This window comes from Camarhynchus parvulus, chromosome 3 (assembly GCF_901933205.1).
Source record: "Camarhynchus parvulus chromosome 3, STF_HiC, whole genome shotgun sequence".
Taxonomy (NCBI): domain Eukaryota; kingdom Metazoa; phylum Chordata; class Aves; order Passeriformes; family Thraupidae; genus Camarhynchus; species Camarhynchus parvulus.
In genome coordinates, this window is record NC_044573.1 from 77,538,348 (window position 1) to 77,556,250 (window position 17,903).

At 35.3% G+C, this 17,903-nt stretch overlaps 1 protein-coding gene across 2 annotated transcripts in view; it reads left to right on the forward strand.

Annotated features, from left to right (window-relative positions):
* Nucleotides 1-17,903, forward strand: part of NOL10 (nucleolar protein 10) — a 53,023-nt gene that overhangs the window by 25,111 nt on the left and 10,009 nt on the right. For both annotated transcript variants that reach the window (XR_004060578.1, XM_030944629.1), the window contains exons 14-19: nt 10,127-10,253; nt 11,226-11,305; nt 11,480-11,578; nt 12,174-12,263; nt 13,960-14,133; nt 14,520-14,767. Coding sequence is in view for 1 of the 2 variants with exons in the window: in XM_030944629.1 (XP_030800489.1) it covers nt 10,127-10,253; nt 11,226-11,305; nt 11,480-11,578; nt 12,174-12,263; nt 13,960-14,133; nt 14,520-14,767 (818 nt within the window). In the remaining variant the exon portion in view is untranslated. The remainder of the gene's footprint in view (nt 1-10,126; nt 10,254-11,225; nt 11,306-11,479; nt 11,579-12,173; nt 12,264-13,959; nt 14,134-14,519; nt 14,768-17,903) is intronic.

The window sequence follows — 17,903 nt, forward strand, 5'->3', positions numbered from 1 at the left end:
TGATTGGCAGTATTAGGTCATTCTGTATAGGTGCTGCCTCAAGTGTTGTCTTGAAGATCATATGATGAGGCTGTCTTTTCTAGAAGACTAGAAGACAGTTCATCCTGTTCAATACAACCCTTCCCTAACATGTTTTTGGTAAAGTAGAAAGCAACTGTGAAACTGGCTTGTGCTAAGAGATTTTTTCTATCCTGAAACAATAGGTAATGTAGAAAAGCATTTCATAGTCTGGAAAAAAGTATAGTAAAATAAAATGGTAGTAATGACGTAAAATGGAAAATGTTGGTCTTAATCTTAGTCTGTTCATTTTGAAATCTGTGAAATGACTGGAAAGAAGGGTTGTTATGAGGTAGTGTATTAGGTTGAGCTTTAGGGCTGCCAAGTGTCAAAAGAAGAAAGTTTCCATTAATGAAAAGATACTTGAGTGCATCTTTGGCCTTTAAACTAATTTTGAGTTTTGATATATCAATCTTGCAAAATTGTGTTTTCCATCCAGAACAGTCTAATCCTTTACACAAAAAAAAAAAGTCTGGTAAATGATACATTATCTATCTCACAGTATTTACAAGCATAGGAAAAAAGTTGTTTATCTTCACAAGCAGAAATGTGAGCTTCCTACTTTTAACCTAAACGCTTTCAAACGGAAAAATAACACACTGGGCTTATTCCCAGCAAAGGATATCCTCCATTTCCCATGTGCTGGCTGAGAGACACAGTACCACTTATCACATATATATAGAAGGAAAACATCAATGTGTGATGATCAGGAAACAATTTCTGATCTTCCTGTAAGACTTGTTTTAGATGTTTTTGGTGCTGATGATGTACTAGTTAGATTATAAATGTGTATGAACCCTGCTTAGTGCTGTTGTGGCTGTTAGTGTACTAGACAGCACTTCAGTATTTTTTGACCAGACAGCAGCACACTGACTGTAAAGTCATATGTATAGTTTATGTCAAACCCTTCATAGAGCACAGGAGAAAACTCTTAAAAGCAGAAGTTGTATGGAATTATACCAGGTGATTGCTCTTACCACTGAGAAAAGAATCATGTGCTTTTTAGTGTTGTGACTGTTTCTCAAACAATTCTGTTCTTGAGTTCTTATTTTAAGAAACATGTTTTAAGGGGGGAACGTGCTCCCCTTGTTTTAAACCTTGAGTATCTGAAAGATATTTATTATCTTGCACTTGTTCTTTTCTTTGGACCGTCTATTCTTCACTTGATTTCTGAAAATCCAGAGATGCAGTTGCCTACCTTCAGTCAGTGAAGAGGGAGGCAGTCACAGATTATGAATATGTGTAATTGCTGAATGGAAGTTTTGTACTTGTACATGTCCTACATGTCTATCAGCATGTAATAAGAACTAGAGTGTTTTAGCTTTTGAATCAGAAAAGACAAAGCATGTGAGAATTTTCTCCATGTAATAATTTCAACTCAGTTTCATTACATTTGAAAAGTACAGGGTAACTGTATTGTCATCTTCTGTGTTGCACTCAGAATTGAAATTTCTTGTGAGTTATGACTATTTTATGCAGAAATAGTGAAATTTACAAAGATCTAAGATTTTTGTCAGAGAAGATCTTAGAAGTAAATAAAACTGTCATGTATGTGAAAGCTTTCAAGTATTTATTTGAAAGTTGCTTTCCATTTAAAATTATTTCCTGAATTATGCAAAATTTCTTTAGCATTATGCTCTTCAGTGAAGTTGGTTTATGCTGAACTTATCTTCATTATCTGGAGGAGCTGCATATTCCCAACAGGTAGTTGCTTTTCCTTCCCTTTGTCTTGTCTGGCAGTACTTGCATAAACTCAGAAGTCTTCCTCCCAGTTTTGCAAAAAGTAATTAAGCTGCAATGGTGGGGAGTTATTAGAAACTCACACATTCCTAGATTTTTGGTATTTTGTCAGTCATGTAAGGTAGACAAAGAGCTGGATTTGCCATTCCCTTTTATATCTGTAGCATTCCTCAAATTTCCCTAAAATACAGATGATCCTCCAGTATGTGTTGTTTTAGTGATTGTAAAGATATTTATGCTGTAACATTTCTTGGCATCTGGTGTGTACTGTAAGAACTCTGTTCCCAGCCACTTAAAAGCACAAGAGGCAAGATCCTACACAGTGAGACAGTTGAGGAATTTTCCTGTCCCATCAAGAGAAATTGATAAGGGGACATGTTGGGACTTGGCATTTCTATTTTTGGTGGTTCTTACTTGTTAATTTAGATTGCCATCAGGGGCTGTTGCATACTTAGTAAAACCAATGCATGTGTTACTCTCATCTGTGTTAGTAGTGGAAGTTTTGTCTGTTGATGGCCTGTGCCCTTTGTATGGTAAGAAGAATGGCGTATGTGCCATTATGTTTTGAGGAACGGATTTCTGAACATACTAGAACAGTTGGAAGCTGTGTAGAAGTTCTTTCCTTGTTTAAAAGGAAGGCCAAGACATTATGAAGTTTCCCACTTACCATTTCCTTGCCTCTACTGTAGTCCCAATTGTAAAGGCAAGGGAAGAACTTTGCAAGGAATTTATTCTTTTTAATGTGTCATGATGGGATGGAGGTTTTTGTTAGACTGTGTAAACCATGAAGGTGGTATTGTTGTGACGGAGATAATTGACTTCATGAAGGTTCTGATGAGTACCAGAACCTATGCAAAGGAATTGGTAAGAGCACTTAGTGAAATGTGGTAAGGAATGGAAGGTGTGGATGGCCAGAGTAAAACGTGGTTCCTGACTTATTGTCAGCAAGGCTTTAGATCAGCTGATCATACCTCATCTGCACTTTTTTTTTTCATGGATAAAGAAAGACAACCACACATGTCCATAGGTAAATAAAACCAGTGAAGAGAGTCCCAACTGAACTTACTGCACAGTATTAAGGCAATTTTCATAATTGCCTCTCTTTTTCAGCTGATATGCCATAGAACCTGCTGTGTAGAATAAGGACAGACTTTTGGTAACTCTTGAATTATTTCCAACTGGTGTTTTTGGGCAGGTGCTTGAAGCAGGTCATGGTTGTAACAGATGCTTTGAGAAGCCACTCTCCCCATACCTTTTGACCTTCATTTGATTAGTTGACTTTGTGTGAAAGTAGTGTCTTCTTGTGCTTGAAGTTTCAGTGTATCTTTCTGACTTCACATTATCTCAATATTTAAAACCTGTAGGGAGTCTGATAAATAACAGATCTATAGCAATACTGATGAAATGCTTGTTTTATGTATGTCAGAACATGATAGGGACATTGGTGGAGGCATCAGACTCTACTCTTCATGCCATGGCTGGTAAGTCACAGGTGACTTAAGATGTGTCCCTTTTTAGTTCTGTCTTGTGAGGAAAAGAGCTATTCTGGTAACCTTATTTACAGTTTTAAGGAGTAACTTTGTTGCTTGAGGGTGTTTTTTTTCCCAACATTATGAGCAACTGGACCATCGTCTCCTTCAAAAGATAGAAGGAGCATTTGTAGTGAGAGCAGACCTGTGACTGGTTAACTGACTGTAGTACTTATCAGACCAGAGAGTATGAGATTTAAAAAAAAAAAAAACAACTACAAAAAAAAATCCAAACCACCACTATAAAACCAAACTGCTTAGAATTAGAAAAAGAAGTACTTACTATCTGATAACTACCTGGGTGGAAAGATTTAGTATCTCATTCCTAGAAGATGCATGCAAGTTCCTGCAGGAGTTCTTGTTTAACACTGGGAAGGTCTTAAAAGTAATGTTTCCTTTAACGTGCTCTCTAAGGAGTAAAACCTCCAAATAGTTGATTTGGCAGCTTCCATAGCATAGTGAAAGGTATTCAACCTCACTGATTAATGAATGTGCCAAAAATGTCTGGATGTGCTGGAGTTAGGATGAGAGAAAGAGCCAATTCATTGTATAGTTCAGTGAAATTTATGAATGTGTGGGCTTAAAACCAGCTGCAGTGCTGTTGTCAGTAGTATGCCAAAAGGGGAGAGTGTGCTATTTAGTCTCTCTTGGTCTGTACTCCACTGAGCTACTTGATGTCTTTAAAAGCACCAACTTTACACCATATGATGCAGGGTGAAGGAAAACATGAAATTATGAAGAATATATGGGAAATTTGTTTGGAGTTTATTCCCCAAACCAATTTAATTTAGAGAATCAAAGAATTTTCTTCAGTCCATTAAATAGAATTATGAGATTAACAGCGCATAATTGGAGTTGATTGTAGAGCATTCATAGGAAGAATGAAGATTACAAAAGAATGGAGAATTCAAAATTACATATTGTTTGGAGCACATTGGTTGCTATGGGAATTGCTGTGTATGGAAATGTAGACAGAAACATAACAAGATAATGTGATCCCAATGCTCCTTCCTAACACGAGCTGATCTCTTGGGCTGGCTGTGGTTGAAGGCCAAAAGCATAGTAACAAGAACAGAGAGCTGCAGCTTTTCTCATCTACAAGCTAGAAAAGATCCATCTGTGTTTTTGAGTTACCAGTTGCAATTGATTTTATGTTAACTGTTAACAAGGTGCAACAAAGTGTTCTTTCTTCTCTTGTCTTCTCAATGCATCTAGATGGAAACTTTTCAAAGTTACTATATATTGAGATCTTCCTAATTCTTAAAATTAGAGAACAAAACATTAAACACAATATTCTTAAAATGAATAGTAATTAATATTTCATGTAATTGCATTAATTAAACTTGGCTATGCAATTAGGGAGCTAATTATGTTTAAAATGCAATTGCACATTTCTATCACTGCTCACACCCTGGGGATCACAATTTTTTTTTACCTCCCTCATTAGACCTTCTGTAATCTTTCTCCTGTTAAATGGTGTGACTGAAACTGAGAATATGCATGCATAGATGTGCATTTGCTTTCTCCAGCAATTATATCCTATTAAAGGTTTTAAATGCTTTATATTGTGCCATTTCATTAACAAACAAACAAAATTAAGATTTTATTGTTACTATTTGTTTTCTCCAAAGAATTCTTTTTTGTCCTATAGGTAAATATGTATGTGAAGTCTTTGAGTTGGATCTATAGAATTTATTTAGTTTCAAGAAATGATAGTCTAGAAAATAATCTTTCCTTGTTGAAGTGCTTTAAATTTTATTTTTTGGTTTTGTTTTTAATTGAGAATGGAGGAATGGATGAGTTACCTTGGATTGTGAAGTCCCATCTTATCACAAGCACTCAGATTATATAATGTTTTTCTTGAATATTTCAGACTTCATCTGAAATTTGTTGTTTGTTGTTCCCCATTATTGCCATTAAAAAGCTGTTAAGAGTCACACTCCTCTGATGCTTAACTCAGCTCTAGCTTATAGTGTCTCTGTGATGTATTTATTCTTTTGCAAGCATTACTGTTTCAGAAATACTCCTTGCTGCTTTTCACAGTCCTTGCTCCAGTTTGCATTCACATGTACTGGACTTGTTCAAAATGTCTCCACCAACTCATTAATAATTTTTCACAATACACTGTACCTAGAAATCTGAATTCTAGAAATCGCTACCTAGAAATTGAAGACCTTAAATATGTGCTATTTTTGTTGTAATCACCATTATTCAAATAATATGGCAGTGAATTATTTAGTTAGTACATTTTTGCTATTTAGTAATGGTCTTAGTCAAAATGTGTAGAAGGTACCACAACACGTAGATTTTTGATAGAAGGTTTTACTTCTAAAATACAAAAGAACAGTGATAGGATGTGTTTTCATGCTTTTTTGTTACTAACTCTGTCACTATGGTGTGGCATGATACAGCCTTAGAGAGTTCATTTTTGTGAAACTGAAATTTGTCTGAATCTCATACAGCCACAGCAAATAATGCCTCTGCTTTCCAAAGCCTCTCGAACTGTGTGGTTAAATGCTGTCTACATACATTAAGTTAGTCTTCCAGAGAAAATTTGGACAGTCTAAACTTTCCAAATTCTACTGAGTAATTTTCAAATCCGATAAATGCTGTCTGTGAGCATTTTGCGTATTTCAGATTGCTAAAATAAACCAGTGAAGATTGGGAGGGTTGAATCTTACTATATTTGGCATCTTGTTTATTGCTGAAGAGTTTATCACTGCCTTGTTTGAAATCTTCCAGGAACTTACTGTTTAACATCCAGAAAACCAGATTGGAACCTGTTTTTGCTCCCTGAGAAGAAAAGAGCAACTGTTCAGTCACTCCTGTAGAATTGGTCTCAGAAACCTTCAAACAGATACTTAACAAAACTTGTCTGGATGTGCATTCATAGTAGTTTAATTTAAATCTCTTGATACCTGACTATGGAAACTTCTACGTATCCTGGACTTCTTTTAAGTAGTTGAACATGTTTAATACTAGTTAGAATTAGGGCAGGTTTTTGTGGCTCTAAGAGCTTTACAGAGCTGGCTGTCAAACTGTTGAGTGGTGTTTAAAAGTGTACAAGTGCTGTCTGGTGTTTCAAATGAAGATAAGGAACATGTGTTGTGGGCTGGGCATAATACCTATGCTGTTCTAGGGTTCATTAAATTTCTGAGAATTACAGACCAATGACAGGATGATATTTCTACAGAAGTGCTCAGGAATTAGGCATGGCCAGAAGAACATTCTGTACCATGTAAGATTTGTGGTGCCACAAGATTATGAAGTCAAACATCTTGTACAATAGAATACAAAGAACTGTGATTTTTGAAGTTTTTTTACAATGTTTAAAGAATACTTTTCTGTGAACATTTTTCTCTTCTAGGACAGTTTGGTCTGCATGCTAGACGACTCCTCATATTTTGTGTTTTCTATGTGTAAAGTAGACAAATATTCTAATGTGTGTAAGAAAAAATTGATATTAGGTGGCACAGTACTAATAATTATTAAGTCCACATTTTTACTTCCTATGGGTTGGAATAAGATGAAAGGCAGTGGTGAGGTGTGTGCATTACCATGGTAGTAGTAAGTTTTGCTATGGGGAGGAGGGCACTGGTGTGACCAGTCTGTCGCTCTGCCTCACAGTGTGGTGGTGGGACGCTGAGGGACAGCTGTGCTTTGGTGACCTCCTGGGTGCTGTTTCCAATGAAGGAGGAAGGTGCTAGGAGGGGAGCAGAGCACAGAGCACCCCCTCACTCGCTGCCAGCTGGGCTCTGCTGGTGGGTGAGGCTCCTCTCTTCATGGGCAAAAACATTTTCAAAGCAATCTTACTGACTTTCAGTAGCATTTGGCAGAAATTGTCTCTAGAAGTGGTTATCCTACAGAAAACAGAATAATAATGAAAACAGAAAAAAAAAATTAATTTGATCACTGTTGGTGCTCACATCTGGTCTTCCTGTGCTAAAAAGTATTTGGATAAAAGCCAAACATAGATCTGCACTCATTTAATAATCATTTTCCCATTGGCTGAGTGCAACTTTTCTAAAACTTGCAGAGAAACCTATTTGATATATCATGAATATTGTAAAAATTATATCTGTCACTTAAGTTGCATGCAATTACCTACCTCATAACATTTTCTTATTTGTGCTGTGAATTTCAGTGCATTTTCCTCTGTGAGGTGTGGTAGATTTGTACCTTTTCACTCCAAATTGGCAAGTATATTACTTGACCTACACAAACTCCATAGCTTTGTTTTGTTCTGGTGGCTTTAACAGGAACTGCAGGCCAGGCTGAGGTGGTGCCAGTGCTGGATGACAGCAGCTCCAAGGGGTCCCACTTGTGTTGCAATGTGGCCACTGTATGGAAAGTCATGAACTGGGGAAGACAGACCAGTTTCACTTCTCCCACCTTGTCCCTGGAGGCCCAGTGCAGACCAACCCTGTCAATTGTTGCTTTTGTATCTGGGCACAGGAATGGTGGAGCCCTGTAGCCTGGCATTCTGGAGTGCTTTTAGCATCATCATGGGACAGCTGTTGTTTGACAGTGGACCATTAAATTCTGCAATTAAAAATGCAGTAGCAATTAAATTATGTGAAGAATTACTATTGCAAAAGAAGGACAAAATTTTCTTATTTATGTTCTTGTCATTGTGGCTGATATTGTTTCCTTTTCTATTTTTGAATTGAAATTTTCTTCCCAAGCTTTAAAAAATGTTTCATTTTAATGCATGAAGGCAGAGCTCCTAAGGTGTCCTAGAATAGGTAGGCAAGTGGTTTCAGCAGGGTGGGAGAAGGGGAAATAAGGTAATAAACATACACAGACATCTCTGTAGGGTTTTCCTTTCTGTCAGTTAACATGCGAAATTTTGATAATGGTTGGACTTTTTATTTTTTCCTGGTATTCTGTCACCACTTTTTTCCATTAATTATCTCATTTCCCCCACTTTGTTTTCTATGATCTGATCATCCAATTCACTCCACAGATGATTGTGAATAATCAGGTTTTTTGCTTCATGTGTTGCATGGTACAGATTATGCCCCATGAAAAGTTTTACTCTCAGTATCAGGCTTTGCATATAGGAGAGAATGTTGTCCTTAAATTTTATTACAAGAGAAGTTTTGTTTAGCTAGTAAGCAGCTTGGGAGTTTTTTAGTAAGAAGTACAAACTGCTTCATCTAAAACAAAATTGTAGGTAAACTTAAGGTTCTTCCACACTTGTCATGCTTTGATGGTCTGGTAACGAGGCACAGATAACTGACTTCTTAAGTGGCATGAAGACATTTAATAGATCTAGACTGCTTTCTTTTTAATATAAAAGCTTTTTAATATACAAGCTTAATATAAAAGCTTATTTAAATAAGTGGGTTGGGGGGAAATAAAACAAAAATTAAAATCATCTGGATGGAGACAAGATGGAGACAAAAGCTTCTGGAATGTTGGCGAGAGGTCAGTCTGAATGTTATATATGTCATTTATTCCTGGAGCAGACATGGGGATTTTGGTTAATTAAGTAGGTAAAATGTTTCTTGTTAGTGACATCTTGGGTATTTCCTTGGAAGTGCTTGGTGATTGGAATGAAATATGCAGCATGGTAAAAAAAGTGCACTTTTCATTTGGCATGTCATGGTTTCAGCTAGGGCTGAGATCTTAGGAAGATAAATCGTATTTAATACAGAGAGACAGTAGTGGGCTAGAATAAAATATTATTTTCTAGAGTGTTACAGGCAAGAATATGCTAGATAAAATGTTATGGTCTAGAGCACAATTTTACAGGGCTTTTTGAGTATAGTTGTCTTCAAAATAAGACTTTTGAATTAGAAGAAACACACTTTTTAAATGAACAGCATTATCTCATACAGTTAATCAGCAATCAAGTTAAAACAAACTATGTATATGTTAAATAAATAAAATCACTTATAGTTGTTTCCCTAATTGAATAGGATCTTAAAATGCTGTTGTATCACGAGCATTCCTATGGTTGACTGGAGTTTTTAACATGAATTTTTAGGAAACAAATCAGAAGCCTCATTAAAAGTCCCACTATGGGATTTAGCTGGTCACTTAACATTCTAAAATGTCAGCTGATTTACACTAGGGAGAGAAATGCAGTGTTAGATTTTTCCATGCAGCTAACTCACCTACTAAAATAAGACTACTGGAACAGCTGAGTGTGGCTGCATGAGTCAAGATGGAACAGAATCTCAATCAGAACAGCAGGAGGGAAAAGTAAAGGGAGCTGATTTTTAACTCGGGGAATTGGGGGAAACTTATATGGAAAAATACATTGATAGTGCTACCTAATACTGTGCAAACAAATCTTTTGCCTCATCATGGAAATATGCAAGTATTCTTAATATTTCCTATTATCTGTTCATACAGTCTGGGTTTATCCCTGAATAAAATACATTAAATACATCTGTGGTGTTATAATTAAGATAAACAGGGTAGAGTAGGATTTAACATGATTGCATAGTGAACCTAACAAGTTCAAGATCCAGCAGCAATTTACAAATTAGTTGCTATCTAGTGCCATTAGTTTGTAATTTCTTCTATAATGTTTGGCTGTAAGCTTTTAAAAAATTAATCAGACTGGGACCACTTGAAACAGTTAAACTTGAAACCTCTAGACTGGCTGGTCTCAAATGATTTAAATTACACTTAGCTAATCTATAGTACTCTTTGTTGGTAATGCAAGCAGTAGGTTTGTGTTCTCTAAGTGCTGTGGGATTAATTTGTTTGTAGCATAGTAGCCAAGAACCTAACTGTAGGCTTTCTGTAAGAAAATGCAATGTTCTAACTTTCCATAATATCCACAGGTTTTAGGACCTGCCCCAAAATGGTGTTCCTTCTTGGACAACTTGACTGAAGAACTGGAAGAGAATCCAGAAAGCACTGTTTATGATGATTACAAATTTGTTACCAGAAAAGACCTTGAAAATTTAGGTAAAACAGTTGTATACACTCTTTGGCTGACTTTGTTCAGTTTTTGAACATTTACACATCTGATTTTTGTAATTTCAGTGTGATGTGTGAGGGCTACTAGAAATTCACTGACAGAAGTTTTCTCTTGTTTTCTTGGTTATTAATATTCCAGACTGATGGCTCTAAGTTCTTTGATTCCCAACCAGTATAACACAAGACACTTGTGTTTCTCAGATTTTTATCTCAAGAAGGTGATTGATATTTGCTGGTATAATACATCTGGGAATCTGTTGTGCTTTCATATGCCACATGGAAGGCATAGGAAGAAAAGTTGGTTTAGTTGTCAAAATATTTTTGAGGTGCTGAAATAGAATTTGGAACTTGCAGCCAAAGGCTACCCTATTTGACTGTAGTAATTTTCAGAAAATGCAAATCATTCTAGGGCTAATAGTTTCAAGAAACTGAAATACTGAAAATTATATAGCAGAGAAGGTAAGCAACCTTGTCCTGAGGCAGTTAGTCCTTTTTCTGTCCATTACATGGTTTGATTGCAATGTTTTGCTCCAGTTTACTTAATTTACCTCTGACTGTGAGTGTTGGGTTTGACACAGGGCAAAACTCTTTAATTGAAAAATCTATCACACTAAAAAGGGGATTATCAAACACCTATGGACTTCCCAAAAATCATCCTCTGGAATTCTTTGTGAAGTTCTGTAGAGCATAGTGCATGTGGGAATTTTTAAAAAGTGCTCAGTAACGTGTATTATGACAAGAAAAGTGGATCTGATTGCTCCGAAGAAGCTTGAATTTTTTGCTGGCCAAAACAATTCTTATTCCCACTTTTGCTTAGTCTTGATGTCATGATTGTGACTGTTAGATTGATATTTTGCATTGGCAGTGTTTGTTTGTCTTAAGGAAGTGAAGTGGCTGTTTTGGAATAGAAGTTCTTTATATGTGAAAGTTCTTTGAAATTCTCTGGAACTTTTTTCCTAGGCCTTGCTCATCTCATTGGATCATCATTGCTCAGAGCATATATGCATGGCTTCTTCATGGACATAAGACTTTATCATAAGGTAACTACGGCTGAATCTTGTAAATTTTTATTCTTAACAATAAAACATACGTGCTGTGGGTTTTCTTCATCTTTTTGTGGTTTTTTGTTTTGGCTGGAGTTTTTTTCCATCCAGATAACGACTGTGTCCTGTATTAATGGTACTTTCTTTTTACTTCCTCCTGTTTGTTCAAAGGCAAAAATGATGGCCAACCCCTTTGCCTATGAAGAATATAGAAGAGAGAAAATAAGGCAGAAGATAGAAGAAACTCGTGCACAGAGAGTTCAATTGAAGGTAAATCCTAGAAATAAATGGTATACTTTGGGGAAAGCTATTCATAAAGACTAATATATTCCTAAGTGTATCTTAGAGATGTAGTGACTTAGGAGTTGAATCTGTTTATTATTGCACACACAAAGTGATTTATAGAACTTCTTGAATGGAAACATAAAATTCCCATGTGTGGGATTTTGAAAGGCTGATACCAAACTAAAAGAGCAGGTCTCATCTCATTTGCCACTTGAGCAAATAATCCACTGGTAAAACTTTGCATTTTCTACTTCTGTCATTAAATTAATTAAGCCATTGAAACATGATACTCTGGAAAGAGATACATGAAAATTGTATTGTTTTTATAACTAGTAACTTTCTAGATTGGATCCGTTCAACATAAAAGGAGAAAGAGTTGCTTTTAAAGTTCTAAAGCTGATGCATTAGAAGTTAAAAATAATATACAAGTTCTTAAATCTTCTCTAAGGGCAGTTGCTTTACTAGTACCTAGAGATATTTGGAACCAGTCAAGGAGCTTTTCTGCAACAGTTTTAAGAAAGTAAAGCATGTAGGTTGCATGTGTAAAAGGCTAATTTATTAATTGCTTTCCTCTTTTTAGAAACTCCCAAAAGTTAATAAAGAACTTGCACTCAAACTGATTGAAGAAGAAGGAGAAGAGCAACAGTTTAGTAAAAAAAGAAAACAAAAGGTGAGCTCTTGTTTTGGTGAATTCTCTAGCTGGGAGCACAGAACTAGCAATGCTTACAGGATTAATTTTTTTTGTTGTTGCTGTTTGGCCAAAGAGATTCAAAATACCATTTGTTCTGTTTCTTATAAATAACTTATTCTGGTAGGTGGCTTTAAGATGTATTTGACTGTAGCTGCAGCCCAAAAAAAATATATATATAGTAACTTGATGCTAAAAATTATTAAATACTCACTGTGAAGGTAATATGGGGTTCACAGAACTCCAAAAGCTGGTTAATGCAGCCTCAATACCACAGCTGTTCAAACAAGACCTGCTGTTGCATATGTTTCTGGTATTTTGGTGGTGACCATGACAGGATAGATGTTATCTATAAAATTTAAGATACAGTTGCCTTTTTTGTGTATACAGTTAAATATATTTTATAGAATAGCCAAAATGGTTTACTTTTATGCAACATGAGTTCTTCTGGATGTTAAAAGTAATCCATTACTCTGCTATGAGAAGTTTTTAATCGAAGAAATGGGTAAATGTTTAGTATCTAGTGGGAGGGGAGGCTTTTTATAGGTAGCACTTCATAGGTCCTCATTCTTACAGGAATATAGCATTCATGATAGGCAGACACTAGCCTGCATGTGATAAATAATGAAATCTTATGTGTTGAGGTTAGAGGAAGGATGAACTACTAAAAAGATAGGTGGTGGTGAAACTTAAATGAGAGTTCAGTAGATGGGGACTGATTTGTCTTGAAGTACCTAGAGATTGTGTTATTAAGTAGACTAAATAGAGTGTATATAAAAATGTACATAGAGATTATTTTTCTGAAACAGTATTAGAGTCCTATGACAAGCAATTGATTTCAGGCTTTGGGATTTAATTTTTTGTTGTGGTTGAAAGTTACACATTTGCACTGATTTTGTGTTTCAAATTTATTCTCGTTTTCTGTATCTTTAGTTCCACCCTCCTTTTCTTCAACAACAATGAAAACCTAGTGCAGTGGTGGGATTAATATGCTGGTATAAGTTGAGCAATGTTAAAAAATTAACATTTTCTATTAAAAAGCTATGTATGAAATGATTTTAAAATGACAGTAACTGGTCTTCTCCTAAGATGAATTAGTAGCTTTAACTCTTCTGAATTCACCAGCAGCATAATTTACACTGAGTTCATTTTACTTTGACGTGATTTAAACTGCCTTTTACATTCTGTGTGTGAAAGTAGTGAAGAAAAAGTGTTATAATATGTATAACAACATTTCTTCTTAATTATTTACAGTAAAATAATAGCAGCATTACATAAAGATACGTACCCTTATAATTTGTTTTACTTGTTGTAGACTCATCCCCATCAGGCAGTATATTAGCCTTGCAGGTACTGCTGATTAGTCAGTAGATATCAACATGTCTCCAGACTAGCTGGCTGAATGTATGAGAAACATTTATCTGAAAATATTAGTAATTGTGTATTTAAAGTGTCTGTACTGTGTATTAAAAAAACTCTTGCTTACAGGTAGCTTAAAACAATCTTTGTTAAAGTACAATAAGCATAAATCTTGATTTTTATTTGACCTGGAAGGATAAAGCAACTGGCATTTCATATGCTGGTTATTAATTTTGTTTAATTAAGAAAAAGTGTTACGTATTTTGTTAATGTCTGTTTCAGAATTGTCTAACTTGCTCATGCTTTGCTTCTGTTCCAGAATCTGCCCAGCCTTCTCAAAGATGATCGTTTTAAGGTCATGTTTGAGAATCCAGATTTCCAGGTGGATGAGCAGAGTGAAGAATTTAGGCTACTTAACCCACTTGTTTCTAAAATAAGTGAGAAAAGAAAGAGGAAGCTAAAGATCTTAGAAGAACTGGAAGCACAAGGACAGGTAAAATATTTTCCATTTAGATTAAGAAAGCCTATGGAGTTTTCTTTTCCTCCATTTCAGGCTTTCAGACTTTTCACCCCAGAAAGATGGAGGCAATGCAAGAATGTCTTATCAGCTACAATAATTAAGTGTAATTTATAATTTTAATCTAGTTTTTAGATGTAATATTGTTTTTGCACAAATACAGGTTTGAAAAATATAAAATATGTAGATGGTAACAACTTCGTAATATATTTTCAGCTTATTTGCTGTTACTGCTTTTGTTCAAAAGTTGTAGTTCTCTTCAGCTGTATCTGTGTAAAAGCTGTCACGTACTCTAATTGCAGGAATGATTTGGAAAGAAAATTAGTTGATGATTTCTTATTTTATACTATTTTTGTCTGCAGGAAGAGGAGGAAGAACCAGAAGGAAAAGCAAGTGATGCAGAAAGTTCTGAGAGTTCAGATGATGAAAAAGGCTGGGTTGAAGAGGTCAGGAAACAGCGCAAGCTTTTACGCCAAGAGGAAAAACTAAAGCGGCAGGAAAGGCTCAAGGAGGATCAGCAAACATTACTAAAACCTCAGTTTTTTGAGATTAAAGAAGGAGAGGAATTCAGAAGCTTCAAAGACTCTGCCAAAAAACAAAAATTAATGAAGTAAGACTAATGTTCCTATTTTAATAGGTGGGGGTGGATGATTCTCAAGTATTTCCCTACAGTGGAGGCCCACGGTGTGTTGGCTTGGAAGCGCTTGCTAGTAAAGCTACATTTGGTGATCCAAGGGTATAACTTAAGGTGACATAGTCATTGTATGCTTTGTTTTATAGATAAACAAATACACTATTTAAAGTAGGACAGAGACACAACACAAATGAAATTAGTAAGATACTCCTGAGTCAGACTGGGGGATCCATTACTCAGTGTTAGTGAAGTGCTGTTCTCACAGGTAACAGTGATGTCTTGTGAGACTGGTTATATTTCTCCACCAGTGTCAGTATGAGATTAACAGACTGGATGTTTTTAATCTGACTGTCCAAAAGGGTTTGGAATGCTACATGAGTAGTCACTGTTTTGGGAGTAGGATCAAGATGGGTCAACATGGTGAAAGAAAAATTGTTTTGTTTGGGTATTTTTATGGCATCTAGAAATTTTCAAAATCTACACTGTCCTTATAATGTCAGGACTTACAATTTCTCTTTTTCGTTTTGCAATACAAAATACCAGGCTAGGAGGGTGTTAAGTGTAGTTTGTTTGGTTTGGTTCTTTCATTTCCTTAAATTGGTGATCATCTGAAATAATGGGTACATGGATAAGCATTTCAAGCTAAAGAAAGAAAGAGCACATTAATTAAAGGACTTGGCTTTGAGGTGCTCAGTGGCTGCAAATTTCATTGATTTAGTTTTTTTCAGAGGTGAGTTGAGCCCTTCAGAAGATGAGATTTAATAGAATTTTATTGTTTGGAGCACAGACACTCATTAAACCTTTCAAGACAGTAGCTTCAAAGTTCTTGCAGCACAGCTGGTGCAGAACAGAGTTTTGACTGATGTTGGAAATGGGTTGTTGGGCTAGATGGATCTCATAATAAACATTTTGGTTTTATTTAGAATGAAATTATACAGTCAAAGGAAAGAAAGTGAATAATACAGTGGGGCTGTTTCTTGATGTCACTAATGACTACTCTACAATCTAGCTGTTTTATGATGGGAATTTTTAGGAGACACATAAAGAAACACTTGATAAAAATTCAACCTTTAACTAGAATGATCATGTAAAATGGATTTTTAAGTATTAGCAAGACAGTGTTCCTATGGTAGTCAGATGGTCTATGATTTCCATGTTGTACCTGTAAGACCTCTTTTAAGTAGAAATAGTGATTTTTTTATAAATAGGGATTTATAGCAGTTCAGCAAAATTGATTTTGCCCTGTTTTCCTTAGCTGTTTTTTATCAGCAAGTAATTTCACACAGGGATTTTTCTTTGTTCTTTTTATTGAATATACCCACTTATTCTGAACTTTTAATTTCCTTAGATGTTTCCATTAACTTTCTTCTGATTATTTTTCTTTTTTTCTTTGTTCCCGAAGATGAAGCAATCTTGTCAGTTTTTCTTCTTTGTCAGGAGAAAATCTACTCTGGATACTCTGACAAAGTATTATAGCTTAAAAATAATTTTTTACATTGTGATTAGGTTTATAGTCATATTAGCTGTAACTTGGAAGGAGCCTGAAACACTGGTCAAATGGCACTGTATTCTCAGTGCAAGTGAAATACTTCATTAAAAGGCTGTATGGCTGCAGACTACTCATATACTGTTCTTTTCCACAAATTCAGCTGCTGAGCTCTAAAGAAAATTCTCAAGGACACTCAATTTGAAGCATAAAGATTTCATTTTGTTCAAAATATGGAAGGCTTAAATGGGAAAAACGGTGTGGAAATTCAAATAAATAAACCAAGATAGTTGTAAGGAAGAGAAACATTTCATCTGGGTTTAAGGAAGGAAAATAATTTCTTCATTCCAGGAAAAGCAAAAGCATATAGCACAGACCTGTCCTGTAGAGGAAGGAATATCTGTGATGATATAAACCATCAAAAGACTTTTAACAGACTGCTTGTAAAGAAAGGAGAATGTCTTAAGATTTGCTGCTAATAGATATCCTCTCTGGTAGATGCACAGATAGGCTGTAATGTAAAATGTAAAAAAAAAAAAAAGAGGAATTTGAGTACAGACCAGGATGACCCAAAAAATGAATGTGGTAGCATCACTTCCTTTGTTTTCTGAGTTGCTGTCATTGAATTGATTTACATGGGGGTTTTTTATCATTGTCTAAACAATTAACTGTATACTCACTGATCCCCCTTTTGTGTTCATCCAAGCATTGTTCTCAGTATGGAGTTTGGTGTTCGACAAATTCTTAGAAGAAATTTAAAAATCAACAGCTGATATCTGTTTCATATAATGCATATCTGTTACCATTTTATAGTCATAATGATTTAGCCTGTGTTGTGAGCTAACTTGTTTGGTTAGTAAGCATTTTTACATATTAGAATTTTATGGAGAAAATAAATATGTTTTGTGCTGGCCTTATTCAGTGATAAATAGTCAGCATAAAATTAATTGAAGTAGCATACTGAAAACTGGAAAGACTGTAGTGGCATGTACAATCTGGTGAGGCTGGCATGTTTGTCTTTGATTTGATATATCCAAGTTAAAGGATGATGGTCTGTGACCAATATAATTAAGTACCTTAATACCTTCACTATGCATTTAATGGCTAGATGTTCTTTTTTTCTCTAATCATATAATGTTCTACCTGAGGAAACAGTTTATGACTTATATAAAACTGGGTGTTTCTTTTGACATGTTCCTGACTCAGCACGGCTCCAAGCCCAACTTTTAAAGCAGTGATGCGTGCTATAAATTTCTTTCTAGACCAACAGTCTACACATTTTTCTGTCCAGGAAAGCTGCAAAATTTACTCATGGTTCTATAAAACCCCTTGTTTCAAATCTGTCTATGTTTAATTTTCCCCTTCTGTACTCCTGCACTTGCACAACAAGGCTGCAAATCTTTGCTTTCTTTCCTTACAACATAAGTTTCCTACCTAGTAACTTGAAAGGAAACCATAAAAGGAAAGGATTTTTATCTGTGTGCTAAGAGTTTTTTTAATATACTTGATGTCCCTTTAAATAGTATGTTACTGATGTTAAAACATGTCAAAATCAAAAACTATAGTAGTCATATTTTATAAAAAGTATGACAGTTAATGTATGTGTCTTCAGAGGTGGCCAAGAAA